The sequence below is a fragment of the Plecotus auritus genome (assembly GCF_963455305.1).
Source record: "Plecotus auritus genome assembly, chromosome: 9".
In the NCBI taxonomy this organism is placed as follows: Eukaryota; Metazoa; Chordata; class Mammalia; order Chiroptera; family Vespertilionidae; genus Plecotus; species Plecotus auritus.
In genome coordinates, this window is record NC_137783.1 from 87250586 (window position 1) to 87262843 (window position 12258).

The window sequence follows — 12258 nt, forward strand, 5'->3', positions numbered from 1 at the left end:
TGAAGTAATAGTAAATGCCATTTTTATATGAGGATGGATACATAAGAAAACTAGGGTAAGTCTCTGTGACAAAGTACATAGTTAAAGGTGATCACCTTACAATTCATGACTAAAAAGTATGTAAGATATATAAAACCCAGTTGACTAGAATTTTTCTCATAATGTAAGAGTGAGGTCAGAGTCTTTGTTTCAAAATAGCAAAACGCTCACATCAAGGAGCCCAAAATGCCGAGGTCCGTTAACTGAAATATTGGTGTCTCAAAGAGAACATGGCTTCTAGCAGTTGTTGAGCAAAGGAAACATAAGAAACTTCATCTCCATCAATTGGTTGTCTGTACACAACAACATCATGTGTTTGTTTTTTACTTGTGGCTCTACCTGCCATCTATGTGTCCTCTCCACTCATTCTAGCCAGTCTGGTGGCTTCAGTCAACTGTCACTCAAGGAGCCAAACTAAATGTGGTGCAGAGAATTCACACAGAAACTCACGACTGGCCAAAAACCAATACTTTTTAGTCAGTTGTAAAAAAGTTCTATAGGTTAGCAAGCAACTGTATGAGAAGCATAAGAGAAAAGAAACTGCTATTTAGTGTCTAAAATAAATTGTATAAGTGCCAGTTGAATTAACTAGATCAGTGGTTCTCAACCTTCCTAATGCCGCGACCCTTTAACACAGTTCCTCATGTTGTGGTGACCCCCAACCATAAAATTATTTTCGTTGCTACTTCATAACTGTAATTCTGCTACTGTTATGCATCGTAATGTAAATATCTGTGTTTTCCGATGGTCTTAGGCGACCCTGCTAGTGGTTCTCAACCTGTGAGTCATGACCCACAGGTTGAGAACCGCTGCTGTAGAGCCTAAGACCATCGGAAAACACAGATATTTACATTACGATTCATTAACAGTAGCAAAATTACAGTTATGAAGTAGCAACGAAAATAATTTTATGGTTGGGGGTCACCACAACATGAGGAACTGTGTTAAAGGGTCGCGGAATTAGGAAGGTTGAGAACCACTGACCTAGATGAATTATAAGCTAGAAAAGCAAGTGATTGGTATAAGTTAATTTAAATAATTTTATCTAATACTAGTGACACCAGTTACCTAAAATTTCCATAATGATGCAAGGGAGTCCAGTAAGACAATGTTTAAATAAGATTTGATTTTCTTTAAGAGGGAGGATATTTTGTATCCGCATTTTAGTGTTTTTTTAAAAAATATTGTAAAAACAGATGTATTAACTAAAAAACTTTTATTCTGCTCTAAAGCATAGATTGTTTTTGCAAATTCACTTACTATTAATATTAACTAAGATCAAAATTTCACTGTAAACATTTGTCATTGTCCACTGATCCCTAAATAACAGCATACTGGCAAACCCAGCTTTACGTTTTGTGACTACCTATCCTTTTCCACTAGAGACTGAGTTCAGGACATTACTTCATCATATGAAGGTTGTGCAAACTCCCAAGTATAAAGTAAATGCATATTAGATCAAAGGTGGGAAAGAAAAAATAAGCAAAAATCTATCTTCCAAAAGATACTTGTCTTATATATTTGTGCATTTTAAAGGTTGGAAACTTTCTGAAGTGGTGAGATGCTAAAGAAATGTATTTATATTAATTTGGAATCTACATGAGTCACAAAACCAGTGCTGTGAGAGGTGTAAAGATGGAGCACATTCATACTGCTTTCACTCTCAAATCAACGCATGTTAGAAATATGTTCAAGGTTTTTAATGAGCTTGAGTTTCCCTTTCTATTGTTTGGGAAAGTGACAGTACTTGCGTCCTTCAAGGGCAAAAGGCAGAGACTTCTCAAACTTTTCTCTTTCCTCTCTTGCTAGTGAAAATTACTAAAAAATACAGCTTACAATCTGGAGTGTACTTAATCAAAGGTTCTAAAGTGGTTTCTATCAGGTGGTAATTGGTATTTTTAGGTTGTTTTCAACTATTTGCAAACAAAACAAAACATAACATTTCATGACCAGCTTAAATGTGAAGCCTCTTTGCTGTTGGCTGGAATTAAATTATCTAGTTGGTAACACCAGCTACCTCATGATGATAAGAGTTTTTGGTGAGAATTAAAATAGAATTGTTCAACACAATAAAAAAAAAAACTTTCAAAACACACAGATCATGGGGTAGAATAATAAAAAAGATCCTTTATGTAAAAAGTTGGCAAAACCTCTGAGGAGGCTCTAATATGCTAATTTTATAGATGAGTAAACTGAGATTTAGACAACTTTGCTATTATTGATCCCTTCTCTTTACTAACATCCTTTCATTCTTGTATATTAATACACAATTTAATAGTGATGCAGGGCTGGTAGAGGGCACGACCATAGAAAGTCCCCATACTTGGATTGATGCTCTGGTGTCACCGTCTTGAAATTCTTACTAAGTTTTGAAGGAGGGCTCTCATTTTCATTTTGCATCAGGCCTCACAAATTAGCTGCCCCTGTATCTATGCTTATGTTTTTCTTAGTATTTCATTATTTCTGCTGCAAGACAAAGTTATCTAGGAGCTTTCCTTTTGGTGTTTCTCACCCCTTTTCCTAAGGTGTCTCTCACATCAGTGACTAGTGGATATAGAGCCACAAGGAGGGCTGAGACCTTGGTCTGTTCCTCTTTTCATTACAAGTGCTAAGCTTGGTGCTTGGTACAGCGTACATGCCTAATGAACAGTTAACAAATACCTTTGACTTCTTTCATTGACAAAACATTCAAACTTTAATAGTTTTAGTTCTGCTGTGAAGAGGAACTCAGTGAATTGGGAGAGATTAAAGGTAAAATATTCAAGGGAAAAATCTTTCTTGGAAAGAATGAAATTGGATTGAGGGAAAGTTTAAAATAAGTAAATTGGAAAGACAGATTGAACTCCAGGTTGAATACGAAGTAATGAGTGGGAGGAGGGATGAATGGTTAAAAGTAGTTAGATGTCTCTCAACAAAGTTACATCCTGAGATGGAGTCTTTCTTCTCAAATTCAATTTAATACATGTCTGATTTATCTTGGAAATTGTAATTTAAGAAATGATAATTGTTCAAGTTTGGGGGGAACAGGATATATAGGCTGTGCATTCAGAAGGAACCAAGAGATTACTGATTCTTCTTCGACTATTCCAAGAGTTCCTTGACCTACTGTTTTGCATTAAGAAGCAGAGTAATTTGAATTAAAAAAAAAATACTTGTAAGTGGAAGTAAAATTTTTAATGTTTTCTCTGCCTCTGGGCACAATTGACAGAGCTCATATTCTGGTTCCCTGTTATCATAGGTTGGCTAACCACATTTATTATTTAAACCATGATAGTTTCCCACCCTATATTCACTTTGGGAAATATATTTCTAACATTAATTTTTGTAAAATAAAATAAACAAACACTCCTTTCTCTGGAGTCTTTTATGTTGTGTTTGATCACTTCTCATATTGTTTGGAAGTATCAGTTCTTTACAAATTGTATATCTCCCTCAGTGAGGTTATCTCTTACTGGTCTATTGTCTTTATCCTGGATAACATAGTACAGTTCTACCCATCTTTAAAGAGGTTCCCTATAGCATAGTCTTGTCTTATTTTCTCTGTTGTTGCTACATCACACTCGAATAAGTGACTTAAATAGTGCACAGATGTTCAGGTGTGGCTTTAATTTCTTTTTATATTCCAGGATAATAAGTTCTTTTAACATATTCATTACTTCTATTATGGTTCTCCAAATTATGCATGGTGCTGTTATAATGCCGGTTCACTGAATATTAAAGATATGAGAGCAAGCAATTTTACGCTTCAGGTGGTTATTTGTGGGAAAATTCAATTTCTGGAGTATGATGGTGGACTAGAGGTGGTGAATAATAGCACTGACATTCACAAGCAAAGTGAAGCGACAGTGGAAACAAGCATCCCGGGGAAAGATAGCAGTGAAGGACTGGGAGAAGAAGCGGAAGCATATCAGTTAGGAGCACTCAGATTGTAGATAGGCAGTGGTGAGGTGTGAGGGCCACACATCTGAGCTCTAATCTGGTGTGCTTGCTGGGCCAGGGAAAGAATTACAGGATTTGGCGAGATGCACAACAGAATTTCATAGCCTATTTCTAAAGGAAAAGGAGATGAAAAAAAGGTAGCTTCATCAATGGAGAGGAATGTAGATTTTTAGCTCCCTAAATCTCTACTGGAATAGAATTACAGGGCTACAAAACATATTCTGTGTTAGGCAAGAATGTTCCTCACTCTCAACCTTGAGGAAAGTGACTACACAGATAATCCAGTAATGGTATTGTACAAGAATGTGGATGGCAGAATCATCTTTATTGTTCCCATTTTTATGTGACTCACACTTGAAAAAGAGTGCTTTAGGAATTTGGCTGCTGGAATTATAGCTGGCATTAGAAAAACTCCACCTAGAATACTCGGCTTTGGTCCTGCGGGGCCTGTACTCTCCGAATGCCTCAACTTTACAAACCAATGAATGAAGGAATGGGAGAGAAGAAATGACAAGGTAAAAAGTACTTTGAGTTTTATTTCACAAGTAAACATTAAAAACAGCAATAATCAAGCACCCAAGTTCCTTCAATTACCAGGAAGTCTTAACTTAAAAACAACAACAGTGAAAATAAAAAGAAGAACCAGAACCCTTAGTTCCATTTTTATTGTCTAAGGCCAACCAAGCAGAGAGGCAAGCTATTTTTACTAATTTTAGAAAAGTAATGAAAATATAGAATAGGAAATTGGCAACTTGATCAAACTCACTTCAAATGAAAGTTTGAGCTGAATGTTACATGAATATTCAGACAATAGCCACGTGTTTGAAATTGCTCTTGAGTATAATTCCAAAATTTATGCATTTTTATCATCTCCCAGGCAAAAAGCCAAAGGCTAAAAGAGCAGAACACGAAAAAGCTGAACCTGAATTATGTTCTAAACCCTGTTGAGTTTAATTTTACTCACAAAGCAGAATGTTAGTTTGCTGCTTAAATGTGCCCCTCACAGCCCTGTAAAAAGACCTAATTTCTCGTTATCAGCATCTAAACTGTGAGACTCATTTGGAAAGCTCTAATTTCAGGAGCATCATTCTAAATTACTTAGCAAGTGCTACATAATAAACACAAATAATCTCAAACAGACTGTAGCATGAGAAGAAAGCAATTTTCTAGAAATTTGACTGCAGTGTGAGGTGAGCAGTTAGTTCCATGAGCCTTGTAACTTCTAAAGGCATGGAGCAAAAATTTTAGCTAAATGGAATATCATGAGAGGATGAGCCCTTAAAAAGTTGTTGCTTTATAATAGGGAATACAGATACACAGTCTTGATATAAACTTGTAAAAAAGTTCAAACAACCTTCTGAACAGAAACAAACACACACAAAAATAAACAAGCTGCTACACACCTAGATACACACTTGCTTCAAATCAACATTTTACTCGGACCAATGATGGATGCACTACCAACAATCAATAAGCCGTGGATGAAACATACAACTAAAACAAAGAGATGATGAATCTTACTATACACCTTAAATTTTTTTGCTCAAGATTTTTATAATATTGATAAATTCTTAAAAATTATCATTGGAAAACACTCCAAGTGAATAAGAAATAAGATAATCTAAGATATACGTTTTTGCCATGGATTGTGACATTTTTATTTGCAGAGATTGTGCAAGGGGTCTTAGCATGCAATACGCATAGCACATAAAGTGTAATGAGGACCAAAAGGGCGAGGCACAAGGTGAGATTCTGGTATGTTCTAGTTTGTGTCTTGAATGATAGTTTCATGGTGTGTTCACTTTGTAATTTCTCTTTGAGCTGTACATCTGTACACTAATAATTTGTAAAATTTTCTGTACTTTGTGTCTCAATAAAAAGTTAAAAGGGGGGAAAGAAGAAGAAGAAAGAGGAAGAAAAAGAGAGGAAGAAAGAAAAGAAGGAAATAAGGAAGGAAGATTGGGAGAAAGAAGAAAGAAAGAAAGAAAGAAAAAAAGAAAGAAAGAAAGAAAGAAAGAAAGAAAGAAAGAAAGAAAGGAAGGAAGGAAGGAAGGAAGGAAGGAAGGAAGGAAGGAAGGAAGGAAGGAAAGAAGGAAGGAAGAGAAAAAGAGAGAGAATGCATGCTAGCAGCTACATTTCCCATACTGAGAAATAATGTGGTGAAAGAAATTGGTACTGTTATTTACTTAATTCAAATAATATGTAGCTTTATAGGGTCATACTAGTTGGCAGCCTGGTTCACAGTTAAAAACCACTTAACTGTCATTTCTGCACAGAAAATTGTATTGACATTTTCAGACTTTAAAAAAATCCCTATCACTTAACAGCTGTAAATGCCATTGTATTAGGCACACTGTCAGTTTTCCTGTTTGGGGAAGCAGAATTTAGAAGTTAGTGGAGGAAACACAGGCCTCCACTGACTTGCATTTGAAAAAAAACCACATATAGACACAAACACATTTTATCTCTGTATTCCAAGGGTCTTTGCGGCTCAACTGCTTACAATTTCTGTTTGGCATTAAATTGATTAAACACTTAGTGACCTCTTATTAGTAAAGGTGTTTTGGACCCTGAAGCTGGATCTGTAGGTTTTGTCTGTTACTAAGGAGCAGTTTTCCATGTAATATTTTCAAAGGCAAAAGGTTAAGCAAAAATGACATATATTGTAAAATTGAAAGTAAAATGCACAGTACTGATGTGCTCAAAGTCCATGCATTTAAATTCCTTTGTATGATAATTTATGGTGATCATGTCTTCAGACTGCACTATTAGCATACTCACCCCTAACAAGAAGTTCTGCCTCATCTGACACACTGTCTGCTGTGGTCTGTACCCTGCAGCCATATCTCCCAGCATGCATCAGAAGGATGTTCCTGATCATTAAATCTGCAGAGGATGCTTGCTGAAAGAGGGATGAAGTGCCAGTTTAAAATGTTGCAAATCTGCCTAGTTCAAGGTGGTTTAAGGGGAACTTTGCATATTTAGTCTAAGGGCCCATTTTTGGCCTTACAATTTATAAGACAACAATTCAGAAATCAAACATGCCCTAGTTTAAGGAACACATGGAAGTTATGTTTTCAACAATTGCTGATACAGGGTTTGAACATTTAATATTGCATATAATAATTTAGCAGCTATAATCTCTAAGAAATATTTAAATATGCACACAAATTCATATCTTTAAAAGTATAAGAAAAATAATCATTGAGCAAAAATTATTGCTTTGCTATTCAGAGACAGGCCTATTTTTGTGGCAAGAAAATAGTATTGAAAGAAATAGCAGCTTGTGAAAATTACTTATGAGAAGACAGCAGTGAAAAGATTATCTTGTATGGCTTTATTGAATGACTCTTTTTTGTAAATACACCATGGGAACGAGAGTGCTTAGGTAAAGACTGCTGATCCCCAAACCATGTATGCCTCCCATGACCATGATTTCACCTCCTACAGCTGAATCCTGGGCTGCCACAACACTAATCCCCCATAACCATCGGGATGGGAGCAGGGTCAACCTAAGTCTTTGTTAGTCAATGCAGATACAAAACCCCAAAGGGGCTCAAAACACCTGATTCTTGAGTTGAGCAAGATATTTAGAACATGACTGAAGAACAAATGCAGGTGGGGAGATCCATAGTTCCAGGAAGAGTATCTTTTAGATGTATCAATTCATGGGATCGGTGATGATCCTCCCTACACTCTAGAATGACTGGTGCAACTCTTCACCACCTAATCCTGTCTTTCCTTTTCCATGAATATGTAAAGATCTGGCATTTACAATCACTCACTCATGATGTAGTTTTTTTTTTTTTTCCAGATAATGACACAGCAAAACTCCAATACACTTTTCATTTTCCACATTGCGATAAAAAAACAATTGATTGGAATGAGAGCAGTTGCATGCAGCTTGAAATGACATATTCAGAGAACTCAACCCTCTCCAACAGCAGTTGAGCACATGAAAGAATGTTTAAAGCACATTATAGAGAAGCACCCCAGATAAGAGATCTTTTAATTTTTGATGGGATGGTGAATCACCTTTAAAAATAATGCATTTGTCCTTAGAGGCAGTATTCTGATGATTATTTAAGAGATTAACTGTTTGCATTTATTTTGAAATAGACCAATGAGTTATAAGAAAATGAGAGGGATTTCTCGAAATACTTTGTATGTTTTTTTCCTTGGCATTCATTCCTTAGCATCTAAATTAATTCCTTAACTGTATACTATGTTTCCATTTCTTTCCAGTATTTCATTGCTGATGTTCTTTTATATATATATATCTTTTCAATAGTCTTATAAAAATTTCTAAGGGTGTTGAACTTTTCTCTCATGAAATAATTGTTAAGACATGATCTGGTTTAGTCATTTACAAGGGAATGCTTCATAGTGAGAATGCATTAAAATGTCATAACAATTATTTCAAGGAATGTGATATTTGTTCAGTAAATGTCTTATCCTGCTAATTTCTTTAGGATAAATCGTTACTCTTAAATTTCATTTTCTCATCTCTACTAGACTAAGGAAGTACTCACTTCTTTCAAGTCAGAACAGGAAATTTACACTTTAATGCCTCTTGCCTATTATGGGGCAACACAGCAAACTGTAAACATCATAAGCCATAATTCAGTTTCAAATCAGCATAATTTAATAAGGTATAAATAGGCTTCAACATATTTATCACTTTTTTAGTATGGGCCCATCTTAGATGTGAAAATCTCCTTTCCTCCAGGATTCCTAAAAAGCTCTCCTGATGGGGTATTCAATTAATCAGGGATCAAATTGAAAATCATAGGCACAGAATGGGGCTTATGTCTAATGGAAAAGCTAAGGAGAGGCCCAGAAAATCAGCAAGGACTTTATAGTTTCCTAAAATGAGTTTCTGAAAGGCCGAGGTTGGTGTTTTCAGTTTGTTTTATTGTTATTTTTTATTTGAGTCTTTGTTTTTCACTATCACATGCTGGTGGTGATTTAATAGCTGAAAAAGTAATTATTATAAGTCATTATTGAGGCTCACATTTTTGAAAAAGCATTTTGTAAAACCACATTCCTGTGACTAAAGAATTGTATTATTTTCCAGACCCTTTTCTTCTAAAATATTGTTTTTTTGGTCCTGGACAAAAGTCTCTAAACCTTTGTCCTTTATGTTGAAATATATTGAAATAAAAACTTAATGGGTTAGAAGAGCTTTCATTAAAAATCTCCAAGGAGATCGGGAGGGAGAGGTGCATATTATCATTCCTATGTTGTCCTTCACTTGGTTCCTGCCATTAATAGTGTGCAATGCCTTATACACTGGCTGAGGCTCTATCACCATCTATCAGGAATAAAAAGTCTACCATCTATTGTATATCTATCAATACCAACACTATTTGAGGAGCTGAAATCTCACTTTGGGTCCATCTCTTCTCTTTTGGATTATATCTGTATTATCTTTTTAAATAGGGAAAATTAAAAATAAAATGGATGGATTGTGAACACTAAACCTAAATTACCCTTTTAGTAGATTTACTGATCTTTCAAAAGAAGTAATGAGAAGAATTCATGTGGGAACCCATTACACTTAATCTCAGCCCAGAGTATGCAGTTCCTGAGAGAGAACCTTCGCAATTTATTGCACTGCTAATAAAATGGTTACTTAGAGCAGATGCTTGCTTCCTTAAGCTTAAACCTCATTTTTACTTTTTCTCTCTCAGGAGCTACTCTCTCTTGTTTTCTTTGACATTTACTTTATATCCTCTATTTCCTTTGCTGTTTTCTTTGGCTTTATGAACAAATTACGTTGCTTCAAATAAATGTCCCCCACCAGTAATTAACACAATGCTTTAAGCTTTGTGCATCTAACACAATGCACACCACATAGTGAGAGCTCAGTATATATTTGCTGAATGAATGAGTGTGTGAGGTTGCATGGAAGAGGTTGCATGTTCACTCTGTGAGACCAGCAACATGGCTAAGTCATTTACTGTTCTTGGCCACATAGTGTAACTTTTAGAGCAGTTGCTAAATTATCTAAGTTTTATTTGTGACTTTGAAATAATCCAGGGAATGTCATCATTTCACAAGTCCAGTTCTTTATAGGCTTTTACTTTGACTAAGCATCCTGATCAAATACTTTCTAAAAATGGAAAGCTCATTGAACTTTGCTATTCAAAGTGTCGGCTGGCTCTTGTTGCCCTGAGGATAAAGTCTAATTTCCTTATTTCAATACAGAAGAACACTTCAACCATGATTTCACCTCCCAGGACTCAACCCTGGGCTGCCTCAACACTAATCTCCAGTTTTCCTGTGCCTGGGGATCCTTCCATAATTCCACCTACTCTGCTACTGCAGATGCTCTTGCTCCTTTGCCCGGAAAGACACTTTTAGATGCAGCTCAAAAGACTTCTCCTTGGTGAAGCTTTTCCAGGCATTCCCCAGGCTTCCTTAGTGCTGACACTGCTTAGTTATTTGTGCTTCAATAGCACTTCACTCCTGTCTCTGAACTAGCACTTGGCATTCTTGAAAGTCTCCCCCAAGTCCACCTGGAAGTCCTCCATGGGCAGTCCCAGAGCTGGGCTAGGTAGCAATGCAGCTGATGGTTACTGGCTGAGCTAATGGATGCATGAGGGCTTCCTTCCTTCCTTCTTTGTGCCTGATATTACCTCCCCTCCCTCTCTTTCTCTCTCTCAAAGAAATTAGGGAAGGCAAGGGAAAAGACTATGGAGAAAGACAGTGGGAAAGAATACTGAAAACATACATAAAGGTTTTGGAATGACAAATTGTGTGAACCCTTCTACCACTTACTAAATTTTGAACTTGGGAAAATTACTCCACGGCTTAGAGTTTCTCTCACAGATTCAATGTGATAATGCAAGTAAAGCCCATAGTAGGGTGTCTGGCACATAGGCGTGTTTGATAAATGTTATCTGTTAAAGGGCACTACACTTTCATTCTTAGCCAGGAGGAATATTTCTTTAAGTGGTATTCACTCCTTCAACAAACTAGATATCAATGTTTTCCACAGCTGTAGTAAGTTTCCTAACTACCTGGCTTTATTTTAGATACATACATCCTCCTTTTCTCTCTTACAGAAAACCTCTGCACTCAGAACAAGCAGACATGAGGTCTAGCTTTAGCTTCAGCACTTTTGAAGCCCTGAAACTACAGGGAAGTTCTTTCCTTTTTGGATAATAACAGCTGCTCTGTTTTTCTCAGGAACTGAGGAAAATCAAGTGAAGCAATGTATATATGTGAACTACTAGGAAATGTAAATTACTTTTAAGCTTCTTTTTTTTCCCCCACCAAGTTGAGTAAGCACTCTGAGAATGTTCGCAGAATGTAACCTCCAAACAAAAAGGTAAATGGAATGTTCTCAAAAATGGTGGACTCATGCTGAATGAGTCAGCCAAAAACCTGCTGGATATGGCAATTTACATGCCCTCATTTAAGGTTTACTTCACTTTCTCAAGGGGTTCACATAGGGCAAATCCAGCATCCCCAGCCCCCAACAAACAGACATTTGAACCATTCCTCTATATAAATTCTATGAGAAATAATTTAAAAAGTATTTTCTAACATGAAAAACTGGGTGTTAGCATGAGACGCTTATTATTAAACTTGCGTAGTTAAAATATTTTCCTGGTCACAGTATTTTTCCCAGAGGACAATTTGTTTAAAGTATCCTACAATATGGAAATAATAAACATATATTTTCTTTTTACAACCTTTCTTAAACTTGTGTAGAATGAGATTTACATTAGTGATGATGTGTACTTTAATATATGTTTTTAAGAAAATAGCTGATAAATAAGTGGACATATTATCAGAAATAGAAATACTAACTGCTACTAGTGAAGAAAATACTAGATAAATTACTGGAAGACTTGTCTTTGCTAGCAGTGAAGAAAATAATAGACAAGATATTATTTGACAAAACAGTTATGTCTACTTTGATGAAATATTAAATGCATCCAACAATGCACTGAAGACTGAAAATGGGAAAAAAATGATTCTAACATCCTGGGACCTTGGTATTTACTTTCCAATACATATTCTAATAATGTATTTTTAAGTACTAAGAAAAGTGTAGAAACAGTGTTGTTTGGTGATATAGTTTAAAGAAGAAATATGAGTTGATGACTCATTGATGAATTCAAGATGACTATATATCTAAACTGTATCATTTAGTTTTATAAGCACAAGTCATGAATAGAAATCATTCATGATATCAGTCCACTATCTTGGTTAAAATGAAGATTAGGCATTGTAAAGCAGTTCAAAGCATGAATATACAGGGCCAAT

The 12258-nt window shown here is 35.8% G+C and overlaps 1 protein-coding gene across 1 annotated transcript in view; it reads right to left on the minus strand.

The window, feature by feature from the left end:
- Nucleotides 1–12258, minus strand: part of CNTN5 (contactin 5) — a 1155131-nt gene that overhangs the window by 103713 nt on the left and 1039160 nt on the right. Inside the window, exon 16 of the mRNA XM_080642588.1 lies at nucleotides 6760–6880. Within this exon, the coding sequence (XP_080498714.1) occupies nucleotides 6760–6880 (121 nt within the window). The remainder of the gene's footprint in view (nucleotides 1–6759; nucleotides 6881–12258) is intronic.